The 24962-nt window shown below is 45.5% G+C and overlaps 2 protein-coding genes and 1 pseudogene across 3 annotated transcripts in view; 2 read left to right on the forward strand and 1 right to left on the reverse strand.

The window, feature by feature from the left end:
• Window positions 1–2271: 2271 nt before the first annotated feature.
• RAMP2 (receptor activity modifying protein 2) lies at window positions 2272–5099 on the reverse strand. Its single transcript, XM_023652497.2, has 5 exons — window positions 4979–5099; window positions 4204–4732; window positions 3679–3744; window positions 2840–2948; window positions 2272–2710 (listed from the first exon to the last, which is right to left on the reverse strand). The coding sequence occupies exons 2-5, from the start codon at window positions 4301–4303 to the stop codon at window positions 2455–2457; spliced, it is 531 nt and encodes a 176-aa protein (XP_023508265.1). The 5' UTR covers window positions 4304–4732; window positions 4979–5099; the 3' UTR covers window positions 2272–2454.
• Window positions 5100–8284: 3185 nt separating this feature from the next.
• On the forward strand, window positions 8285–21378 carry LOC100630706 (divergent paired-related homeobox-like; annotated as a pseudogene).
• The window catches only part of EZH1 (enhancer of zeste 1 polycomb repressive complex 2 subunit), a 29008-nt gene continuing 19938 nt past the window's right edge, over window positions 15893–24962 (forward strand). The window contains exons 1-2 of one of the 2 annotated variants that reach the window (XM_023652499.2): window positions 15893–15992; window positions 24689–24780. The gene's annotated coding sequence lies outside the window, so the exon portion shown is untranslated. Of the gene's footprint in view, window positions 15993–17641; window positions 17715–24688; window positions 24781–24962 lie in introns of those variants that run through there. The other variant, XM_070227243.1, reaches the window with a different exon arrangement.

Raw genomic sequence — 24962 nt, forward strand, 5'->3', positions numbered from 1 at the left:
ACTCAAGTCCATCCTTCATTGTGCAGTTCCTGGTCCATAGAAGTGCCCAACAAATATTTGTTGAACGAATGGATGAACCATTCAATTAATAATGTTCTCTCAAAGGACATCATCTCCTTTGCTTCCATGGCACTGCTTTATCCTTCTTCTGCTACTGTCTCTCTGATCTTTCCCTTTCATTCTTTAAATGTGGATCTTTCCCAAGAATCTAACCTTAGCCTTCTTTTCAATACACGTTCTCTCTTAGAACTCTCATCCCTCTCAAGGCTTCACATCGCATTTCTGTGCGGAAGACTCCTAAACCTGTATTTCTAGCTCCAACCTCTTTCCACTACCACAACAACTACTCCCATTTCTAACTTTCTGTGGGACATACTAGCTTATTCCATTGTTACCTCATATTGTACATACTTTTCTTCACACTAGCTCCTCCTTCTAATGGCTGTTTTCTATTATTACTTCCATCATTGTCCTAGTAACAGTTTCAAAGCCTGAGTCAGCTCTAACTTCTCTTCTTCACCTCCTTCATATCCAAAATCCTGCTGACACCCTCCCTGTTTTCAATCATCTCTCCTACCTTTTTTTTATTATCTTCCATTTCCCCGTTCACCATTCCTTTGGCCCATGTCCTCATTTTCTCAAGCCTGGATTATTGCAATAATTTCCTAATTTACTTCCCTTTCTACTCTTTCCCCTGAGGGAATGCACTCCATCTAAGGCCTACTGATGTACCAACTCTGCAGTCACCCTCCTGTGATCTCACCTCCTGTGATCACACCTCAGCTAGATGTGACCCCTCCTTCCTTTGCCCTTAGATAATATTTGGCTTGTATCCCTTGCATGACTCTCATCACATACTCCATTGTTTTTACAATGGAGTTACCTTGCTTTGCACGTCAGCTCCCCTACTAGATGAAAGCCATTGACAGCAAAAAGCAAGCTCTATCTAACTTACCTTGCTAACACAATATACCATACACAGTGTATGATACCAGCATACTCTTGATGTATGTTAGTAAAATGCATGAAGGCACATATGGGTCAAGAAGAGGATAGATATATCCTTGGGAAAGACAGATGCATTCGTGGAAACAGAGAAAAGATTTATCTCATGTGAAAATTCAAAATGTCCTAGGGAACAGGTATGTCTCTAGAGAGACAGATGTGTCCTGAGAGGAGGAGAAGTGTGCCTCAGAGAGTGAATAGATACATTCCAGGAAGCATATATAGGTATATATCTTTGAAATAGACAAGCATGTCCCAGGAAATGGATATGCATGTACTCAGGGAGGCAGATATTTCAACAAGGAGGGAAGGAAAGTCCCTAGAGAGGCTCCAGGTGCCACAAGGGAGAATGAAGTTGTTTTCTGGTATTTTTGATGATTAGGCAGGTTTGTCCCAAGGAGAACTGGAGCCAAAGGTTCTCTGGTGAGAACTGGGCATCACTGTCTAGGAAACACATGGGAGTGTCCATATACAGAAATGGCCAGTTGCAGAGGCCAGGTATGTTACTAGAAAGTGGGAAAGAATCTTGAGGGAGTATCACTATGGCTCAGAAAGCTGATATAAGGGCCCAGCTAAGAACTAGTGGTTGCTATGGAGATGACAGGTGTCTGACCCCAGGGTCCAATCTCCTCAGCTTTGAGCTTCTTCCAGGTAACGTCCATCTTCTGGTTGTTGGCTTTAGTGGACACCAGGGGGCAGTGTGTGGCCAGGCTGTAGGCCATACTCCCCAGGGTCCGGGACAATGTAGGATGAGGGCCAGGGACCTGGAATGGTAGTCTTGTAGTGAACCTAGTAGAGGAAGCCCCCACTGCCTTTACCCTCAATCCTGAGGTCCTCAGGGATGGACTCCTATTGGTCAGATCAGGGTTCCTATTCCCAGGCCCTGAGAGTAAACTGAGGCATGAAGAAGAGGAAAATTCAGGGCTCCTGGATGGTCCCCTTCCTTCTTGCCGGAGTCACAGCAGAGATTCCTCCCTTGCTCCTCCCCCCACACCTCCCCAGCTGTTGTCCAGACCGGAAGGGAGTCTCTTCCTGCATGTTTCCTGGAGCTGGGTTTCAATAGGAGCAGGAAAGCACTCCCCACCCCCTTCCTTGGGAGGAAAAAGTGTAGGGGTGTGGCCTTGGGGGAGTGGGGGGCAGGTTAGTGACCAAAACAATGGGGCTATCCAGATTCTTCCAGCTTTGCTGCCCAGAGCTGAGGGCCTGTGGGAATGGCAGAGACTCTGGGAAGGACACAGGCCCCACTGGGACGAGGAGGAGACAGTATACAAAAAAAAGTTTTATTTTGAAGATTACAGAATTTGTCCCATGATCCCACCCAGTTTCCATTTCCACTAATCCGGGGATCTGTGGTGGGGATGGAAGTAGAGAAAGAGGTAGGGAGGGGAGGAGCGAGAGCTGGTGGTGGTGGGAAAGGAGTAAGATGGCTGCTGAGAAGCTCATGCCACCCTAGGCCTGGGCTTCACTGTCTTTACTCCTCCACACCACAAGGGTAACAAGGAAGGGAATGAGGCAGATGGGGGCTATAATCATGGCCAGGAGGACATCCTCTGGGGGGTCTGAAAAGGTGGGCTGCACTAGGGAGCAGTTGGCAAAGTGGATTTGATGAGTCTCAAAGATGATCCGTTCTGCCCAGGGATTGGGGAAGCCCAGGCCAAAACCTTCTGCAGTCTGTTCCAAGCAATATTGAAGGATGCTATAAGGCCTGGGGGCAGGAGAGGACTAGAGTGAGGGAGGGGTTGGGCCCAGAGAGGAGTGCCCCACACTCACTCAACACACCCGCAAGGAGCAGGCCCCACCCCTGGCCCAAACAACCCTCCAGCACTGCCCTTACCTGCTAATCATGGCCCAGTCACACCAATCTTTTTGGATAGAGTCCATATAAACCTTATATTCCTGCCAGCAAAGTTGGACATTTGTCTCATAGTTCTCCACCGTTTTCCCTGTGGGCACAGATGCTGCACATTGACCACACCCTGCCCCTCCCTCCAAGCCCTCTGGTCCAGTTATTTCCACTGAGGAACCACTGTCCCTGTCTTCAAACATGGGAACTAGGAGAGTCTCAGAAAGTTTCCCAAGCAAGACATTTGTAGCTGAGGAGGGAGTCCCAGCTTAGGAAAATTTTAATGCCTTCCATGTGCACAGCACTTCCCAGCCTGACAAGAGCTTCCTTTTTTTTTTTTTTTTTTTTAGGAAGATTAGCCCTGAGCTAACATCTGCTGCCAATCCTCCTCCTTTTTGCTGAGGAAGATTGGCCCTGAGCTAACATCTGTGCCCGTCTTCCTTTATTGTGTATGTGGGACGCCTGCCACAGCATGGCTTACTTAATAAGCAATGCATAGGTCAGTGCCAGTGATCTGAACCGGTGAACCCAAGGTGACTGAAGCACAGAGCATGAACTTAACCACTATGCTACTGGGCCGCCCCCAAGAGCTTCCATATACACTTTTCCTGGGGTCTTCTAACCCACCTGTGAGGTGGACCAGCTCAGAGCTGGGAGGTGGCTTTGTGGGATGAGAGGGAGAAAGACAAGGAACCCCAAGAGAGAACAAAGGGGAGTTTAGTGGGGTGCCAATTGGGGTTGGGGCCTGCCTTGTGGGGAAGGGACCCTCCCCACTGACCTGGCTCTTCTCCATGCCCTAGGCCACCCTCCCACAGCTGCTGGGTACTCACCTTCTGACTCCAAGCTGCCTGGGGTGAGAAGAAGCTGAGCCAGGGACTCCTGGGGCTTCAGGACAGCTGTGGGCAGAAACGGGAGAGGGAGGTGGGATGGCAGGGATCTGGGCAGTGGAGCCTGGAGGTGGGGGGGTGTGGTTGGGGACGGAGGTCCTTGAAAGTCAGGGCTACTTAGAAGAGAAAGAGGAATAATCCAGGCCCCCACGGGGTACCTTAGTGCCAGGAAGAGAGGGGCTGGTACCAGCTCCTTTCCACTCTCATCCAGACCCAAGTCCCCTCCCTCCTCGCCAGCCCAAGAACTCTTAAGACCTCTCCGCGGGCCCCAGCACCCCAGCTTTCCCCAAGTGGGAAGCAGCTCGCGCTGCGCCCTCACCGCGGTGGGGCCAGGGACCGCCCGAAGGACAGAGCTGTCTGCGCTCGCACCCGGGGCCCATTTCGGCCTCAGCCGTCCAGCCCCCCGCCCCTCCAAGGCCTCCCGCACCTCCCGCGCCTCCCGCCCGGGCCCCGGGGCGCTGCGCTCACCGCCCAGCAGGAGGAGGAGGCGGAGCACTGCCGGTCGCCCGGCGCGGGTCGAAGGGAGCCGCGGGCCGCCGGGGGTGCGCTCCGCCCGGAGCGAGGCCATCGCGCGGCGAGCAGGCGAAGAGGGGCGGCGGCACGGAGCCGGGTCCGGGCGGGGGCGCCTATATCCCCAGCCGGGGCCGCAGGAAGCCGTGCCGCTTCCTCGCAGGGGCTGGGACGGCTGCGGCCACGTGGGGGGCGGGGGCGACGCCCGGGGCTGGCGGGCTGGAGGGGGAGTCGCTGCCCCACCCGGTCCTGGCGCCCGCCGCTCCCTCCGCCCGGTTGGCGTTGGCCCTCCCTTTCTTCTAGCTCACCCTGCGGGGCTGGACAGCTCCCTTAGTAACCCCAGAACCGGATCCATTTCCTGGGCTCGGCCGCGTGGCGCCCAAGACTCGCCGGCGTCTCGGAGCATCCGCTCCCCGGACTCTAGTCGCCCCTTTTCTTTCGCCGCGAGGTGGGGGTGGGGAGTGGGTAGCGAGCTGCTCTCGGGGACCTGGAGAAGAGGGAGGGGGCTCAGAGGACCTCTCAACGCCGCAGTATCTAAGACAGGGGGTTGGGGCTGTCCTGGGTCGTGGGGGAGGGGGCGCCTGGAGCTGAGCTCCGAGTTCCCTTTCCCTGGGAACACCCGCTGATGTCAGGCCGCCTGCCGAAACCCGGGAGGCGGAGAAGAGGGAACCGGCCCTCCAGAGTCGAGAGAAGACCTGGGGAAGGGATAGAGAGGAAACCGAAGTCCAAATACCTTCCCTTCGAGGCACCTCCTGGGGCCTAGACCCGCTCACCGGATTGGGGGGAGGGACAAAAGTAGGATTACTCCATTCCCAGGAAGAAGGTGGCCACAACTCTTCAAGACCTAAGTTGTGAGAAGGGAGGGGCTTAAAACCTACAATGTGTGACTTCATTCATGAGATGGGTGCATGATTATCCCCAGTCTCCAGAGAAAGAAGCCAAAGCTCAGAGGAAAGAGCCCAGAGCTTGAGTTCAGAAGCTCTGAGTTCTAATTCTGTCTTCCCACTCCCCAACTATATAGCCTGGAATGACTTCTGTTACCTAATTCTCAGTGTCCTACCTTGTTAAATAGGGGCATTACCCTCCTCACTAAACTGTGGTGAAGATGACTACGACATACATACGTGAAAGGGAACTGCACTCACTCAGCAAATGCTAGTTTCCCTTCCTCCTTTCCTAAGGACTTGCCTAAGGTCACACTGCTGGGAAGCAGCAAGCCTGAGCCTGGGGCCCCAGGGGCCCGGGCGTCTGCTGCATCACAACTGCTCCTGTGTCCTGAGCCAAAGCTTCATTAGCCTGAAGCAGCCGAGGAGCCCAGGAGCTGGTTTGGCCATGACGTTCACTCCAGACACAGCTGTCAGCACCGAACTTTCCTAAATTACTCCCAGACACTGACCCTTGGACTCAGCTGCTGCTGTTGTCCTAGTTTACTAATTCCTGCCCATCACAAATTATATTTAATGATCTCTCTTCCGATCTTCATCTCAGGGTCTTAGGGTCTAATTATGGTGACTGATAACCTGTTGTCCTCCTCCATAGCTAGGGTCAAGGGGTTGCTTTAGCAAGGCATCTGGAGAGAGAAGGGAGATGGTTCACTTGGCTTGAACCCCAAAGCCCTCCTGGTGAGGGTCATCTTCTGCAGTGTGCAGAAAAGAGTCAGGCAGCCTCAGAGCCACTTCAGCCAGGGACAAAATCCATTCCTTCCCTCCTACCTATGATTGCCCTTTTCAAGAAGGAAACAGGGTTAAGAGGGAGATTTCTGGGTGATAAGATGGGAGAAGGAAGCAAGAAGGGGCAGAAAGCAAAACCAGCCATTTCCACTGGACTGGGGCCAGAAGTACCTGAGCCCACTATGGGTTAGGACTGGGGGTGGGGTCAGAATTAAAGTTGACAGGGGCCAGCCTAGTGGTGTAGTGGTTAAGTTCGCGTGCTCTGCTTCAGCACCCGGGGTTTGCCAGTTTGGATCCTGGGTGTGGACCTGTGCACTGCTCATCAAGCCACGCTGTGGTGGCATCCCACACAGAAGAATGAGAAGGGCTTACAACTAGGATATAGAACTATGTACTGGGGCTTTGGGGAGGAAAAAGAAAGAGGAAGATTGGCAACAGTTGTTAGCTCATGGCCACTCTTCCTCACCAAAACAAGCATTTAAAAAATTGCTTATGTCGCTCATCTTCAAATCCTACTCAACCTTAAAATAAAATTAAAAAAAGACTAAACTTGACAAAATCAAATGTTGGGTTTTAAATAGGACAGTATGGTATCATTGGTAAAAACAAACATTGGTTAGGATTCTGAAGTCAGGTTCTGCCTCTGTCTTGCTATGTAACCTTGGGCAGGCCATTTTGCATCTTTGGAGCTCAACATTTTCATATACAAAATGACCTTAGAATCAAAAGGGAAAATACAGATGACTTGATAGACAGTGTTATTTTTAGCCTAGAGTTGTGGTTAAGCTTGCATCATGATGTGGAGACTTCCAAAGGAGAGCTTGTTGTAGTCGTTCCTGAATTTGAGAGTCCAAACCCTCTCATTGGAGGAGAATCTGGGAATTTTCTCTCATCCTGACTTTCCTCTTCCCACTTTTCCTTACCAGTTGGATGTTTGGCTGTTTCATAGATCCCTGGGGGCATCCTGGTAACTGGGAGTCTGCTATGGTGGTTCTTTGGGGCTGAATGGGGACTAGAGACCTCACCTTGTTGCCATAGGAGATAGTCCCATGTTGTGCAGCAAGGAGACAGAGAAGGGCTTCATTAGGGACAGAGGCTGGTTCTTTCATGAGAAGTCTCATTTTCCACCCCTGGGGCCCCTACTTTCCCTTTCTAAGCCCAGTTCTGCTTTAAAATATATACTTTTGGGGGTCAGCCTGGTAATGGTTAAGTTCGCATGCTCTGCTTCAGTGGCCTGGGTTTTGGTGGGTTCAGAGCCTGGGTGTGGACCTACACACCGCTCATCAGCCATGCTGTAGCAGCATCCCACATACAAAATAGAGGAAGATTAGCACAGATGTTAGCTCGGGGACCATTTTCCTTACCAAAAAAAAATACACACACACACACACACACTTTTTGCTATAAAATATACTTTTTAATTGCAAGTAATATGTAAGTATATACTCGTTGCAAAATATTTAAACACAGAAAACTTTATACTCCCATTCCTCTCACTCACGTCCCCACATATTTTGGACTTAAAAAAACAAAAAGCATAATTGGGATTTAATATTCCTGTTGTTCAGTGACTTCTCTTTTTGCTTAATAATGTCTTGGGTATCTTCCCATGATACCACGTATAGATGTGCCTCTTTCCTTTTAACTGTAGTATAGTATTGTCTTTAGTCTTTTTTTTTTCTTATATCCAGTGGAATTTGATCTTCAAGTTCCCTACACACTCCCTTATTCCTCTGTCCCTACCCCACTCCCAGCTCTAGTGCTTGGGAAGAGAGAGATCTGGTTCTGGTCCAGCTAGACATTGACCTGAGATTTCTGGCTTCAACCTGGATTGCCTTCTCCTGGGTAGGGATCTTACAGCCGTGTAAATTTCCCTTCTTATTACAGGCCAAGGGCCATCCTACTTGGAGCAGGGAGAGAGGTGACTTGATCCTTACAAAGAGTGTCATTTCTAATCCTTGGCTTTTCCCCTACACACACATAAATCCAGAAAAACCCAGGGGGGAGTAAAAAACACTGAGGGCCTCCTACACGATGAGATTACATGTGCAGAACATCCTGGAATTAGCATCTCTATGGTGCAGAGACATTCACACATGCTGGCCTCCTCCCCAGCTGTCTGCAAAATAAAGAGCAGAGCCCGGGAGAAGACATGAGGGAGAGTCAGGGTCAGGGAAGGCAGAAGTTCTGGCTGGGAGGGCCTAATTCTTCCAAACTGGAGAGAGGAGACAGGCTTCTTCAGAGGGCAGGCGGGCAGCAGGGAGAACCAGAAGAGCTGCAACCAGGAAGCCAGCTGGCCCAGGGAGAGAAGACTAAGGGGTAGGGATGAAATTACTCCATCTCTCCCCAGCCTCCTCATCTCCAGAATGATGGCGCATTCGGTATGAGGAGCATGACCACCTCGCAAAGGGAAGAAGAATGGTTATTGGAGAAAACTTTGGCTCTCAAGTTGGTAAAAAGCAGAGAAAACGGTCAAGCCATATTCCTCATCAATTGCTATGGACTTAATAGTAACTACCACTTATTGAACAATTACTATGTGCTGCATAGTGTGTTCTCCAACACATATGCAGAGTGCTTTTCATGCATTTTTTAAAACCTTACCGTAACACCAGAATTGTCTTGTCCGTGGGTGAAATGGGGAAACCGGAGTGATTTGCCCAAGGTCCCATAGGTAGTAATTGGCAGAGTGAGGATTTGAACCCAGGACTGCTTGATGCTAAGTTTCATGTCTTAACCATTATGATTTATCACCTTCCTCTCACTTCACATCTGAATAGTGATTTCTTACTGGGTCTTGAAATTTGGAGAGATGGATAGAGTGTTTATTCCAGGACCAGATGGACCCCTCCAGAAATAAGACGCTCTGTTTCACCCAACTACATGCACACAACCTCCTCCCACCTCCTTCCCTGACCCAGGCTAGACCATGACATCACATGGTGGAGGCTGTTTTTGTGAAAAGAACCCAGGCCAGATTTACAAGAACGGCGTTCAGACAGCGTGACTGAAAAGGACTGTGGCCAAGAGACCACAGCACACGCCCAGCAGTACTGAGAACACTGCTGGTCCCTCGGCACCTGGGGCTGACTCATGGTTGCTGTCAGGACCCAATGCCAGATGCCAAGATTACTTTCACCCTTTCTCCATTCCTCAGGACTGTCCTATGAAATCATCCCCAGGAACACTTCTACCCCCTCCCAGCACCCCACAAGGTTGGATATTGTATAACATGGAGATTGCCTGGGGATGCTAGGCAGTATGCCCAGTGCTTCACACAAATTGTTTCATTTAAAACTCACAAGTCTATTGAATAAGGTACCATAGCAACCCACTTTACAGATGAGGAATCTGAGGCTCAGAAAGGTTAAGTAACTTGCCCAAGGTCATGCAACTAATATTGGCAGATACACAGGTCTTTTTGATGCTGAAACCCGAGCACTTAACCTCTGTTCCACAATACTGATGGAAGTCAACCTGCTAGCCAACCTAATGGACAGAACCAAATACGAAGGGATGAGGGAGACTGGCCAGAAGGGCAACCAGACAGGGCTCCTTGTGGCACAGAAAGCCTTACCCACTCAGTACGACCCCTCTCCTGATATGCTTGCTTCACCTTCAGACAGAATCTTTTCACATCCTTTCTCCCAAGACCTTAATGCATTAGATGGACAATGAAAAAAAACCCATGACATTATGAAATAAATCATGTGAGATTATAATGAGGATCCAACATATGTTAAGCAAATATGACACTTAGCACATAAGTAAGTTGTGTGAGTGTGTGTGTGTATGTGTGTGGTGCATAGCGCATGTATGTAGTGTCTGTAACGTGAGCTTAAGTAACACTACAAAAGGCAATATTTTTCTCATCTGTAAAAAGGGGATAATAATAATATCTATAATTGTAAGATATAAAGCACTTAGAGCAGTACTTGGCCCATAGTTAATGAGTATTATTATTATTGTTTCTATTGCCTTAGTGGTTAAGAGCACACACTGTGGAGTCAAGCAGACTTGAGTTTGAAGCCTAGCTCCATCGCTTATTTAGCTGTATGTGACCTTATGCAAGTTACTTAACTCCTCTGAGCTTGTTTTCTTATCTACAAAAATGGGGTTACTAGCGTGTATCTCACTGAGCAGTAGAGATAATGCATGTAAAGCATTGGCCCAATGCCTAGAGCTAGTAAGCATATGACAAATAGTAGTTACTATCATAATGTGTAACATATATAGTTATGCCAACTATATTTCCAAGATATTCTGGGACCTTTCCAGTTCTATAATTTTGTTCTGTTCATTACACTGAACTCCTTTTATTTAAAAGAGTACAGACTTTGGAGTCAGACAATCCTAGCATAGATTTGAACTCCAGCTCTCCTACTTACCAGCCCTGTGGCCATGGCCAATGTTGTGAATATCCCTGAGCCTCAATGTCCTTCTCTGTAAAATGAGGATAACAATACCTACCTCCCAGGCATCTCTCAAGGACTATACAAGATGATGTAAGTTCACACCCAGTCCAACGTCTAGTGATTATGTGAATGGTAAAGGTGATTTGTTAAATATATAAATAAATGTGATTTTTTTTTTCTGAGGAAGATTAGCCCTGAGGTAACATCTGTTGCCAACCTTCCTTGCTTTTGGCTTGAGGAAGATTAGCCCTCACCTAACATCTGTGCCTATCTTCCTCTACTTTTTTTTTTTTAAAGATTTTATTTTTTTCCTCTTTCTCCCCAAAGCCCCCCAGTACATAGTTGAATATTCTTCATTGTGGGTCCTTCTAGTTGTGGTATGTGGGATGCTGCTTCAGCATGGTTTGATGAGCAGTGCCATGTCCGCGCCCAGGATTCGAACCAACGAAACACTGGGCCACCTGCAGTGGAGCTCGCGAACTTAACCACTCGGCCACGGGGCCAGCCCCTCCTCTACTCTTTATATGTGGATCATTGCCACGTGGTGGCTGATGAGTGGTGTAGGGCTGCGCCTGGGATCCAATCTGCTAACGGCCACCGAAGTGGAGCACACCAGACTTAACCACTATGCCACAGAGCCAGCCTCTAAATGTGATTTATTTATTTATTTTTATTTTTTGGTGAGGGAGATTGGCCCTGAGCTAGCATCTGTGCCAATAGTCATCTATTTTCGTATGTGGGACACTGCCACAGCATGGCTTGATGAGCATATGTAGGTCCGCACACAGGATTGAACTGTGAACCCTGGGCCACTGAAGCAGAATGAGAGAACTTAACCATGACACCACCAGGCCAGCCCTCAATGTAATTTATTTTTGTTCCTTTATGTACAGTGTAATGGATATAATCTATAGCTGTACGTATCATACTTTTGTTGTTCCAAAAGGATCTCTGTAGTCTGGTATCCCATCCTAGCCACAATGGAGTTCAAAGGGCCATAGCACCAGCAGCGTGGGACTCTGCTGATAAGCCAGGGCAGAGAGAAGGAGAAGTCACAGAACCAAGGGGAACTCCCCTTTCCTGCCTGGCTAGGATTTGTTTGTCTTCCACACAGGCTGTTCCCTGCTGATATGGGGCTCTGTAGAGTGTCTGGCTTTGATTGGCATCTCCAGTACAGAAGTAAGGAGCCCCTTGCCTTTCAGGAACTGTTTTCCTCTGAACTTGCAGAGAAACGTCCCAAACATATTTCTCTTTTTGGAGCCACTGTGACAGCAGAAAGCCATGGAGAGGATCCAGAATCATGATATCAGAGCTAGAAGACCTCAGAGAAAGGAGGAGGTAGAGTGGAGTGGTTCAGAGCCTGGGTTTGGGGGTCAGAATGACTGGGCTCAAATCCTGACCACACCCCTTGCCTGCTGGACGACCTTGGGCAAGTTCCAGAATCTCTTTAAGCCTTAGTTTCCTCAGCTGTAAAATGAGGATAATAATATTACTGACTTCATATGAAATGAGATGATACAGACTTTAAACTTATAACAGCACTGAGCACAACGCCAGGCACATACTGAGTGGTTAGTATTTGAAGGCTATTATCATTTTTCTAGTTCTGCAGTTTTACCGTTGGGGATCCTGATGGCCAGAAAGGAAGCGCAGCTCATTAGCTGTCTACCGGATCAGGGCTACTTCCCAGGCAGGGCCGTGCCAAAGGCGTGTCCCATGGGATCAAGGCCCTGCATTAACTGTGCTCAGAGAGTGAGAATGGGCAGCACCATCCTAGCTATGGGGTTGGAGCTTTCAGAGTATGTGCAAAGCAAAGGTTTGAATCCCACCGAAGTAATCCCCAAAAGAGAAAGTCCCTTCTGCTGGAATTATTTTGTAATTAACAAAGGCTAAGGAGGCTCTTTCTAATATTTTGGCTTGGAGGCTCAGAGTTTAAACTTATAACAACCATGGACAAGGGTTTATTGTGGGCTTGTTCTTACTTCCTGAATTGAATGCATTATTATGATCCCTAGGCAACTAGGGGTCAGGAGCTAAGTACCTGGGGCGGAAAGCTGGGTTTTTGAGATCAGAGAACAAATTGTCCGGGAGTCGAGAGGCTTCAAAAATCCAACCACATTTCCAGGCTCGGTAATGTCCAGACCTCAACTTGCTTTGGAGCTGCCTTTGCCGCTAACTGTTCAGGGAGGGGTCTGGCACTTCAGCTGGCCCCACCAAAGCCTGGGCAGCAGCCCCAGTTTCTAGTGACCTTCATGCAGGCTTTTAGGTTGTGCTTTACTTTGTTTTGTTGTTTGTTTCTGCACAGCAGGGTGGCCTTTCCCTGCTTCTGGGTGGGAACTGGGGGGAAGGGAGATGCTTTGCTCCCATTTCCACAGCTGTGTTTACACTTCCATGTCAGAGACTGTCTAGGGGCCAACCTTTCTTCAGTCCTCTGTGTCCCCTCAGAGAAACTCTATTTGATATTCCTGTGGGCTTCACAAGGGAGGGGCAGAATGAGCAAAGGGGTCACCATCCAAAGAAGACTGGAAGGAGGAAGGGAAGAATGTTAGGAGGGAGGAACGAATAGTGCAGAAAGCTCTGTTTGAATTCTGGAAGCGTCATCTCCTTTTCTTTCTACCAGTGACCTGAAGACCAGCAGGGGACAAAAGTACACTTAGAACTTGCCCATCCCAGAAGAAACCAAACACGTGACATGTCATTTCTAATCACTGAGTTGAACAAAATCTTGCTTTGTAATGGGGATGTGAGTGCACAGAGCAGAACAGTCTTCCCTAAGGCTTCATTGGGGCCAGTGGTCAGAGATACAGCATGTTAAAGCCAATAAGATCATGTTAAATACATGCAAATTAAAAAGGATTTAAGAAAATGACCAAGTAAATAATGCTCTTCTCCAGGGAGCAAGTTGAGCTGGTATTAATCAGTATACTAGTGTTGCTGGACTCTCGGCCAAACCCAGGAGAATGGCTGCCAAGGCAAATCAGGCATCAAGTTTCAAAAATTAAACACATAATTTTATTTTTCTGCAACTGGGAACTTTCAGAAAAAGAACTAGCTCCATTAGGCCACTCAGCACACTTTGTCCAGTTTCTTTCAGCCCCAGAGGCCTCCAATTTAAGAGCAAGATGAGCAACTGGAAGCCAGGAGTGACACAGTTATTCCTTTCTCCTATTAACTGCCTGGGGGGTGGGGCTGGGAAGAGTAGGGCAGGGGTGATGGCACTGTTTTTCAAAGGTCCAGTTGCTGACCACTTGCCAACAGTTTTTCTACGAATTTATAGGACAAAGACCTGAAGGGTTGGAAAAGAAAAAGTTGTAGAGGAAGAACTGGCCAAACAGAAATTGGCTCATAGTGTCTCACCGACCATGATCAGCTAAGAAAGAGCCTACTCTCAGGAAAAACTCTTTCTCATTACAATGAGGAGAAACCGATTGGCAAGCAAATTTCCCCCAATAACCCCGCACTTATTTGTGATGTAGAAAGTTGTTTTCATAATCCTCCAGTGAACAAGGATTACTAAACCCTAGGTTTAGTCCTATGCCACATATTGTGATGGCTATGAAAGAGGAACAGGGCATGGTAGTGAGTGTAAAGTGGTACCAGAGTTGAAGCTCGCTCGGGGAGATCCAGGAGGGCTGGAAGGCTTATCTAGGAAGTGGAGCCTGAGCTGAGCTGCACAACTCTGATCTACAACTTTGACATAAATCCCCTCGCCTTCCTTCCTTTCCACCCCAAATATTTCTGTAACCATATTTTCCTTGTTGTCACAAAATTTCTTTGTGTCTCTCCTCGTGTCACTTGGCATACTCTCTAAGGCAATATTGTCCACTCCCATGGTGTTAGTTGCCATCAGAATGTTGATAATTCCTAAATCTCCAGTCTCAGTCCTGACATTCAGGTCTTAAGAACATCTCTGCTTAGATAACCCACATTGTTTTTCCCCGCTCCCCTCCTTTTAAACCCATATTCTTTATTTCAACAATTATTTATGTAGTGTAATAGTTCTCAAACTTGGTTATACAGTGGAATGACCTAGGATGCTCTTAGAACTGGTGAAGCCCAGGCCATATCGCAGACCAATTAATCAAACTCTCTAGAGATGGAAAGCAGGCATCAGTAGTTATTACAGCTCCCCAGGTGATTTTAATGTGAATAAGTTTGAGAACCACTGATCTACAAGGCAGCAGGAATGGGAAGGAGCACATTGCAAATTGCCAAGTATGAAGGGATATTCGCCTTGATTTGGCACTTAATTTGATATAGGCAGGAGAAAACCAGCAAAGTTTCTGATGTAAGGAAAAGAACTCTAAATCTTCAATCCAGAGACCTGAATTTAAGACATGACAGAGCAATTTTTCATCTAAGGTGAGTCTTTTAACTCTTTATGTCAGAATAGTCTTGTGTATAGAACTAAAATCCTCCCTACCTACTTCACAGGGTTAAGAAGATTATTTGAAAAAATGAGCATTATAGGCTTTTGTAATTACATTCTTGGGGACAAATTCAAGGTAATGTTATTTTGTATTTTAAGTTTTAATTTTTAACTTTATATTTCAAAATAATTTCAGATTTACAAGAGTCGCAAGTGATAGAGACTTCCTGTATACCCTTCACCCAACTTCCTCAAATGTTGTGGAAGTACAATTGCCAAAACCAGGAATTGAGATTGATAAAATACTGTTAAATAATCTAGAGACCTTATTCTAATTTCATCAACTATCCCACTGGTGTCCTTTTTCTGGACCAGGATTCAATCTAGGATCACACATTCCATTTAGTTGTCATGTCTCCTCAGTCTTCTTCAATCCCAGACAGTTCCTTAACCTTTATCTTTCACGAACCTGACATTTTTGAAGATGCTGGCCAGTTATTTTGTAGATTGCCCAGTATTTTGGATTTGTCTGATGCTTCCTCATAATTTAAAATTTCAGCTTATGCATTTTTTCAAGAGTACTACAGAAGTGATTTTGTGCCTTTCTTATTGTACCTCTCATATTGAGGGGTACCTAGTAAGAGTATCTTTCATCACTAGCGATGTTGACTTTGATTACTTGGTTAAGGTGATATCTGCCAGATTTCTCTCCTGTAAAGTTACCACTTTTCTCTTTGCAGCTTATAGGTACCTTGTGAGGAGATACTTTGATTCAAGGCTATTAATTTGAATCTAAGTAACCGGGAAAACTATTGACAGAAATAGGGAAGTCAGGTGGAAATAAAGCAAAAAGGATTACTTAGAGCCCATAGACAGGTGTTTGGGGGCATTGAAGGTGTGAGGGGTCAGTATGAAGGGGTTCCACGTTGGTTTCACATGCTTAAGTGAGACGTGACTTGTCACCAGCGTGTGGGGCTGGCACATGCGTTGGATAAGGTCTTCAAGAAGATATTAGTGGCTCCAGGAGGTTTCCCAAGAGCCCTCCCTGTCCCCTGACAGAGCCGCCTTGGAAACCGTCGGGCTTGGGCTGCACCACCTCAGACTCCTGAGTTCGGGGTATTGGCGCCAAACGACAGACGTGCGAAGAAGGAAGCCCAGGTGGCCCGACCGGCTGGGCGCGGGCGGCGCAGGGCGCAGGCGCCGGGAGGAGGCGCGGGGCGGGGCCGCGGCGCGGGGGCGGGGCCTCGGCGCGCAGGCGTGCTAGCGGCGGGTCCCTGCGGCTCGGGATGGAGGGTGAGTGAGTAAACAAGCCCGGGCCGGGCGGTGGGGCCGGGCCTGGGCACCTCGCCACCCGCGGCCTCAGGGAGGGAGAGGCAAAGGGGTCAGAGACTTCGGAGGAAGCGGAGGGGCACACTGCCTCCCTGGCCGGGGATGGCGGGGCGCCCCCTTCCCGTTCCGAGGGCTCGGGGAAAGGGGGCAACGGGGCGAGAGAGCCCCCGGCGAGGACCGCGTCTGAGGCGGGGAGGGCGGTGTGTCCGGGAGGAGGAGCGGCGGGGGCGGGCCCGGGACGGGGAATCCCGGTGGAGGGCGGGGTGGGCCGGGTGGGCGGGCGCCCCAGCGTAGAGAGGGTGCGGGTGGGCGGTGGCACCTGCGGGGGCCTTTGGCGACGTGGACTCCCAGGGCCCTGGGGCTGTGCACGGGCAGGGCCAGGCACGGGGGCCCAGCTTGCGACGACTTTGGGGAGTGTTGGGGAAGGGGTGGCAGTGAAAACCGGGCCAGGACTAGGGTGAGGCGAGGCGAGCGAGGCTCCTAAGGCGCAAAATGTACGGAGGCGCACCGTCCCGGGGTCGTGCCGGTGCCGCGTGCTTCCTTAGGTTTTGCGCGCTAGGCGCCTCGCTCGCCTCACCCCGGTCCCGGCCTTGAGTAAGAGGCTGCTCTCCAAATTTGGTCTCGCGCCAGTCCCTGCCCACCCCGGAATTCTCCTGGGGATCAAATGGGAGAAGGAAAAGCGCCTTAAAGCCAAGACAAGGTGTTGGATATGGGACATGCTTGTTAGGAAATGTGGGACAAACTTATTTCGGTAAAAAGTGACTACTGTGAAATTCTTTCGGGGCCGGGGAGGGGAAAGGATGTGGAAGGATGTTAGTGCCGCCAGTGGAATATTGAGAGTGGGTTTCGATAGGTGAAATCTAGGATGGTAAATGGAGAGCCTAGGTATGGAGCCCGGGGCTAGAGAGGTGCGGATGAGGGAAAAGAGCGGAGGTAGACGAACAACCGGGTGTGGGCGAGGACCACTTTGAAAGTGTGGATCTCTTCATCCACCTTTGCTGCCATGATGTCTTCGAAGAGAAGAATCTCCTTACCCGATGCTTTTAGGTTTAGGAAACTGGCATTGAGTGAAGTTTCCAGCTTGAGAAGGTGCCAACTCTATCAGAGGTTTCTCTGAGAGCTTTATTTTAAGCCTTGGAATCCCCAGGGCTGGGATGGGGTGGCATTGATAAGAGATTTCTTACTTAGGTAGAGGAGAATGTGTGTTAGGAAATAAGTACTTTTTTTTTTTAAACATATTTATAGTAGAGGAAAAGGACCATCTATAAAAATGTAATAATAGTATTATTGTCAAGGTTTATGCTGAGTGTGTGTATCACAGACACTGTGAATTAACTCTCCCAGAGCAGAGATGTTTGTCTGTTTTATTCACTCACGTATGCTAAGCACCTAAAACAGGGCCAGGCACACAGTAGGTGCTCAATACATATTTGTGGAATAAATGGTGGGAAGATCTCTGGGACTGGGAGTGAGATCTGGATCCTGGTTTCTACCACTGACTGACAGAGTACTTGTAGATCAATCATGGAACTTGATGCTAAGGCACAGCTCTAAAACTCCTTGAGGCGCAAATGACCTCTTCATTATGGTGTTGATTTAATTCTCTTTAAAACAGTGCTAGAATAAAAAGCCCAGGATTAAATATGAAATGTTACTCCCAAGAAGACTTTTCTGAGAAAGGAAAAGGTGAGAACATGTAGTCGGACTTGTTTCTCTTAGACTTGTCTTTCAATTAGTGTGCCTTTTAAAAACTATTTAAAATATTAACTTTGTCTATTGAATTCTTGAGATCTGAAATCTAACTTCCTTAGTCCTGTGGGTAACAGTTCCTGCCCTTGGTTTGTGCCTTATATGAAACATGTAACAATTCATTTCATTAAGTATATCTTTTCCTCTCTTAAGTTTAAAAAGTTTCTACTTTGTTGAGGCAGCAACACTAAAAACACACTACATTTCTACATGGGATAGTTAAACTAAAGAGAAAAGAGAAAAAACAGGTGGAGAAAGGTGAAGAGAATTATAACAGATTAGGTTTGAGGGGGAGGGTTTAAAAAGGAAAAACTGCTCTTAGGGAAAGTCTCCAGCTTAAAAAAAAAATTGTCCAAACTGCATTGGGCGCCTTTCTCCCTCTTTAGTCCGTCAGCTTGTCATCAGCTGGGGCGTCAGGGCTCCAAACCTTAAAGTCAAGAGTTACTTAATGGGTAGTTAGTCCCTCTGATGTGTTATGTTCTCTGACACACTTGTCCTAATACTTCGATTCAGAATGGAATAGCTAAAACGTTTTGTTTTTATTGAATGATAATGAGCAGTCACTAGCTATTAAGCTTTGTGCCAGTGTAGTACAGAACCAGCTAAGATAGGACTCCAGCCTGTTAGGATATTGCTTTAACTCTTCTATATCAGCATTGTACATCCTAAGAGCCAGTGTTTTCCTTTGTGTCTCATTGTCTGCAATTCATATGACCTGATTCTCTTAATAAAGCAACACTAGAAAATATTAATGCTGTAATTTTATTTTAAATAATAATTCAGGGTCACAGCTTCCTGTTAGTAAGGTTCTTTCTATGTGTGTAGTGCCCAGAAGCTCAAACTGTAACAAACGTAAATACCTTGGAGAAGTGGGAGGGTATAAAGATGTGCTTAATAGATGCTAGTTGAAGGATCCATCAGGCTGTGTACCTAGCCATGGAGTTGATTTTCATGAGAATGTTGATGAAATTGGTGATCACCAGAATGACTCAATTGTGTGTTACTAGAGCTCTTTGCAGAGGTGGTGTCATCCCTACCGTTCATGTTTCAACTCCACCATGAACTGAAAAGGAAAGAATGAGATGGAAAACTTAAAAATCTGCAGTGCCACCTGCCTCCAAAGCCTTACTTACCCTGCTGCTTAATAAAATTATTTGTTGTAAAAGGGAAAGTAGTAAAGACATTGAACTTGCCCCTAAGACAAGTGAATGAAAGAACTTCATAGTATGGAACTTTTATATTCTTTTTTTTCCCCTGCTTTTTCCCCAAATCCCCCAGTACATCGTTGTGTATTTTAGTTGTGGGTCCTTCTAGTTGTGGCATGTGGGACGCCGCCTCAGTGCGGCCTGGCAAGCAGTGCCATGTCTGTGCCCAGGATCCGAACTGGTGAAACCCTGGGCCACCAAGGCGGACTGCGCAAACTTAACCACTCAGCCCCAAACGGCACCGGAACTTTTATATTCTGACCTCAATCTCTCTAAGTTTAAGAATATTCTTCCTTAAATGGTTTGTCCCCCGACATTTCAATAATGTTTTCCCGTTTCCAGCTAGTGACAGACTACATTCTAGTTTTAGTCTTTGAAGCAAATTGAGATCCAGTTTTCTGGGGAAAAATTTCCAAGTTTTTATAGCTTTCTTTTTTTGTAGAGCTTTGACGTGTAAATAGGGTAGTTCTTATTTCTAATTATCAGTCTTTTTAAAAAGTAAACTTTATTTTTTTAGAACAGTTGTAGATTAACAAAGAAATTGTGAAGATAGTTCATGGAGTTCCCATAAGCCCTACATCCAGTTTCCCCATTATTAATGTCTTACATTAGTATACTTGTAACATTTCTTTACAGTTAATGAACCAATATTGATCATTTTATTATTCATTCTGAAGTCACTCAAGAGTTTTTGTTTTGTTTTGTTTTTGAGGAAGATTAGCCCTGAACTAACATCTGCCGCCACTCCTCCTCCTTTTGCTGAGGAAGACTGGCCCTGAGCTAACATCTGTGCCCATCTTCCTCCACTTTATATGTGGGACACCAGCCACAGCATGGCTTGACAGGCCGTGCATAGGTCCACACCCAGGATCCAAACTGGCAAAGCCTGGGCCAATGAAGCAGAATGTGTGAACTTAACCACTGTGCCACAGGGCCAGCCTCAAGAGGTTTTTTTTTTAAGGGTGGAATTGCCTAAAGATTTTTAATGGTAAAATTCTCTAGAAAATACTGGATTGCTCTATCCTCAAGAAAGACATATTTTCTTTAATCAGCTTTATTGAGGTAAAAATTTACATACAACAAACTCATGTATATAGTTCAGTGAATTTTCATAAAGTACATAGTCGTATAACCATCACCACACCAAGGTGGAGAGCATTTTCATCCTCTCAAAAAAGTTCTTTTATGTTCCTTTCTATTTAATCCTTTTTCCCCAGCCCCCAGCCTCTGGCAACCACTGAGCTGCTTTCTGTCACTATAGGTTTGCCCTTTCTAGAATCATTCTAGTAGAGTGTTATGTAAGTAGAATCATATAGTATGTAGTTTTTTGTGTCTTATTTCTGTCACTTAGCATAATGCTTTTGAGATAGTTGTGCATGTATGGGAACTGTTCATTCCTTCTTGTTGCTGACTAGTATTCCATTGTATGTACATACTGCACTTTATGTCCATTTGCCAATCCATAGTTATTTGTGTTGTTTCCACTTTTTGGCTATTATGAATAAAGATGCTATGAACATTTGTGTACAGATCTTTGTGGAGACATATATTTTTATTTCTTTTGGATAAATAATTAGAAATTATATGCAAGATTGTATGATAAGTATATATTTAACTTTATGGAAAAAAAAACAAAACTGTCAGGTCACTGGACCAGAGCATAGGAACACATCCAGGTTACACGATGTCTGACCCAGGGGACCTTCCTAAAGGAAAGCACCAGAAGTAGCCACAGAGGAAAAGAACCATGTTCACTCAGAAACAACTGGCAGATTTGCAGCTCCTGTTCAATGAGAACCCGTACCCGACCTCCAGCCTTCAAAGAGAATGGCCTCAAAAATGGAGATACATCCAACAGTCGTGAAGGTTTGGTTCGAGAACCACAGAGCAAAACTCAAGAGAGCCAAATACAAGCCTATTCAGCAAAAACAACAAGAGGCTCAACAGCAGCAGTTAGCTGAGGCAGGAGGCAAGGCCAGCTCTTCCAAGACAGATGCAGATACACCTCCCAGATCCCCTCGCGGGGCCCTCCCCGCATCCCCGGTTTATACAGATCACCCAGTGCCTGCCTTCCAGCTCCGCCTGTGCCCCAATTTTAATGCTTCCACAGACCACTTTGTTGGCCACAAAATAGTTCATTTTGGCTGCTGCCGAGACCCTAACATATACTGTCTCTCTCCCACTCTGGAATCCCAAGTTCTCTCCACAAGCATCAGCGCTAATTCTTTCTGCTCTTCATGTCCACCAAGATCTTGTCAGTGAGGGGACCCAGACACAGAAGTTCACGTGGTGGAATGACTTGTAGTGATTCCCATACATGGGAATACTTTTCAGCCATAAAAAGGGACGAACACAAGATATACACAACATGGATGCATTTCAACATCATGTTGAATGAAAGAAAAAAAGCACAAAAGACAACATACTATATAATTCCGTTTATATGCATTCCTGGAGCAGGAAATACTACAGCGGCAAAAAACAGATTAGCGGCTGCCCATGTGGTAGATCTAAGAGACTAGTATGGGCAGTATCTTTTTTCTTTTCTCTGCTTCTTTGTTTTGATTTTATTTTTTTCTCCAGTATCGTTTAGCTAAGAAGGTTTAGTCACTGTAAGTGGAGAGTTGGCTGATTTTTTCTACTTTCTATTTTTCAGTCACCTTCCCAACCATCTCTTTATAACTTTGACCATTCAAATATCTCCAGCTCCCATATTTTTCTTTTTTTTTAATCTTTATTTTTTTTGCCTCTCTCTCAACCCTTCTTTTTTTTTTTTAAGATTGGTACCTGAGCTAACATCTGTTGCCAATCTTCCTTTTCCTTTTTTCTTTTCTCCTTCTTCTCCCCAAAGCCCCCCCCAGGACACAGCTATACACTCCAGGTGCAGGTCCTTCTGGTTATGCTATGTGGGACACTACCCCAGCATGACCCAATGAGTGGTGCTGTGTCTGCACCCAGGATCTGAACTGGCAAACCCCAGGCGCGAACTCAACCACTTGGCCAAGGAGCTGGTCCCTCAACTCTTCTTAAGACAATGAAAACACCACAAGCCCTTCCAAGGAAGTTCAAGCCTCCTGATTTCTTCCTTCTAACTCCCCTCTCCCTGCATGTGTGGCATCTATGAATAAAGGGACATGTGATCAAAAAAAAAAAAACCAACAACAACAACCAAAAAAACCTGTCAAACTGTTTTCGAAAGTGATGTACCATTTTGCATTCCCACCACCAGTGTATGAAGATTCCGGTTGCTCTACATCCTCACCAACAATTGGTATTACCAATCTTTTTTATTTTAGCCATTCTAGCAGGTGTGTAATAGTGTATCATTGCAGTTTTAATTAGCATTTCCCTAATGACTGATGATACTGAGCATCTTTTTGCATGGTTATTTGCCATTCTTGTATCTTTTTTGATGAAGTATCTGTTCAAATTTTTTGCGCACTTTTTGTTAGGTTGTTTATCTTATTATTGAGTTACAGGAGTTATTTATATAAAGAATTACTTTTAAATTTCTTGACCAAAACAGTATGTTTTGAAGTTTATTTTCAATGTATAAGTGAACATAATGAAAAGCTCTTAAATGCTGGCTTAGTACTTACCTGGAATATAAATACTGTTTTGCATGTGTAAGAAGCTAAAGAATAGATCTAATAGAAATATGAAGTATTGTTTTTGTGCCATTCCCTTTGCTCAAGATGAGTGAACCCATTTCTCCAAATCTGTTCCAGTGAAAGCTTAGTTTTCTGTTTGTTTGATTTTTTTTTTTTTTAATCTTTGAAGTAATTGTTGTTGGTTAGTGTCCAGATGCTATGAGAACCCATCTTATGGCTGTGTTTTGGGTGTTTATTTAATCCTATCTATCTGTTCCAAACAGTATGTCTCATCTTCCTCTATACCCTGTGGGGCCTGACCTACTGCCAAATAAACTATTAGAGACATAGAAGACCCATTAAAAAGCCAAGTGAAATAAATATTGGCTCATGGTCACATTAGAATCAAATATCACTTTAATTGTAAAAGGAGGAAATGTGGCTTATTTTACATTATGATTGATTAAAACTCAGTAGCATTTTTGTGTATATGTATATACTCCTGTGGCCAAAAACAGCACTTGAGTAAATTAGAAGTAGTGCCATTAATTATTGGACTGTTGTGGTGTGTTTACTGTCATCTCTTTTGACAGACTGTAGGAGATCACATTTCAGTTACAACTCCTTTCTTTAGTAAGAATATTGATAGTTTTCTGTGGCCGTCTCCCCTAAGAAATGTACACACACCTCCCCTAGCAGCTGCGTATTATGTTCTTTTCCATTATTTGATCTCCAGTTTTAAATGGACGGAGCAACCTGCCCTAAGCTTACTATTTCAAAAAGGGAAATGAGTTCCAAAAGGAATGGGAGAGAGATCGCAGTTCAAACCCCCATTCCCCCCTTTTTAGGAGATTATGATGTCTCACTGAATTGTAATCTATAACATTTGGGTCTCAGTGAGGGTAAACTAAGGTTTCTGAGGGAGGCAGTTTTGTCCTAGATTTGAACCATTTTTTCATTTCCTGGAGCAGACTATTTTAAGTTTGTTCAGTGCAGAAATTATATGAGTAACTACTTAATATTGTATGTGAGTGTGGTGTATGTTCTTAAATAGTTTTATCATTCAAAAAGAGTCCCTCGTTTGACCCCATTCCATAGAGGAATGAGAAGTATTTAAAAGATGTAGGAGGAAGAGAGATGGTGCAATTTGTAGGAAAGAAGTTCAGGTCTGCTTAATTTTTTTTATAACCCAGCACCTTAATACTCTGGGATTCACATTCATGGATGATGATGTTGTTTCATTCATTCATTCCCCCAGAGAGATAATATTTAACTCGCAGTGAAATCTGTTTTTAAGAGCTTGAATCACTCGATTGAGTTAACAGTAAATGCAGTGAGTTTATCTGCTTCTTTGCTATTCCTTTTTTCCTTTATGTATCCTCTAAATTTGTCATAGCATTACACCAATCCTTTTGGTTCTTCAAATGTAACATTCAGGTATAGTCTTCTTAAAGTCCAGGTGCGTGAGATAATCGTGATCTGGTTGTGACATATATGTGACATTGGGTTAAATTTTGCTGTTTTCTTGTCTATGCCGTCATTTCTTATGGGGAAAAACAGGTAATTTAAAAATGCTTCTTTTGAAGAAATATATTAAACTTCAAAAGAAATTGTTTTTCAGAAATTTTAAAAAACAAGAACTAAAACTTTAGTTTCTCTTTCAAATTTTGGCTCTTCATAGCTCCTTGTAATGTTTTCAAAAATTTAAAATGTTAGGTGAAATGAACAGAACTAGTTCTCTAGGAAACCTAAGTAGTTAATGCAGAGTGAAAACATAATCTTGTAGGATTTATTGAATTTTTATTTAATATTTGTTCTTTCTCTAAAATAATTGATCGACCTGTTGGCCATGCGTAGGAGTTGGTTCAGAAAAGCAGAAAAACAAACTTGGTAATTGTGAGAATATATTTGTACACATGACTGGAAGGATAGAATTTAATAAAATGAAGAACCCTTCCCAAATGGTATCAAGTATTATGGGAACCTGACTTCCATGCAGAAGTAATGGTAGCAGAGACCTCAAAGTCTTCGTCATTCTGGGGGAGCATCCTGCTGAGGGTATCAGGGTCTAAACATGCTCCACTGACTTAAAACCATTGTCGTTTCTCTTGAAAAGCTGAACATTTGTTTTGCCTTTGTGTCTTGCCATTCCTCTGAAGAACAGAAGGCGTATCATAAAACCCAGCACTTCCCCTCACTTTCTATGAGGTAGGTAGAGTGTGTGCCAGAAGTACTTCTTTAAATCTTTGAACCTTAATTCAAACCGCCCCCCCAAAAAAAAGTGATTTGCGGTGTTATATATTTTCATGTGTCTTGCTGTTGACTTGGAGATGAGATTATGCTGTTGTCACATCTGACCTGTATTGCTAGGCATGTGGTAGATTTCGACA

This window comes from Equus caballus, chromosome 11, assembly GCF_041296265.1.
Source record: "Equus caballus isolate H_3958 breed thoroughbred chromosome 11, TB-T2T, whole genome shotgun sequence".
In the NCBI taxonomy this organism is placed as follows: Eukaryota; Metazoa; Chordata; class Mammalia; order Perissodactyla; family Equidae; genus Equus; species Equus caballus.

What these genes read in the sequence shown, in the direction of transcription:
- RAMP2 (XM_023652497.2), bottom strand. Translation starts at nt 4,303, where the DNA reads ATGGCCTCGCTCCGGGCGGAGCGCACCCCCGGCGGCCCGCGGCTCCCT. An exon ending in AGGCAGCTTGGAGTCAGAAG is followed by an intron (nt 2,949 to 3,678) that starts GTGAGTACCCAG and finishes CTGTGCCCACAG; the next exon opens with GGAAAACGGTGGAGAACTAT. An exon ending in GACTGGGCCATGATTAGCAG is followed by an intron (nt 2,711 to 2,839) that starts GTAAGGGCAGTG and finishes TCCTGCCCCCAG; the next exon opens with GCCTTATAGCATCCTTCAAT.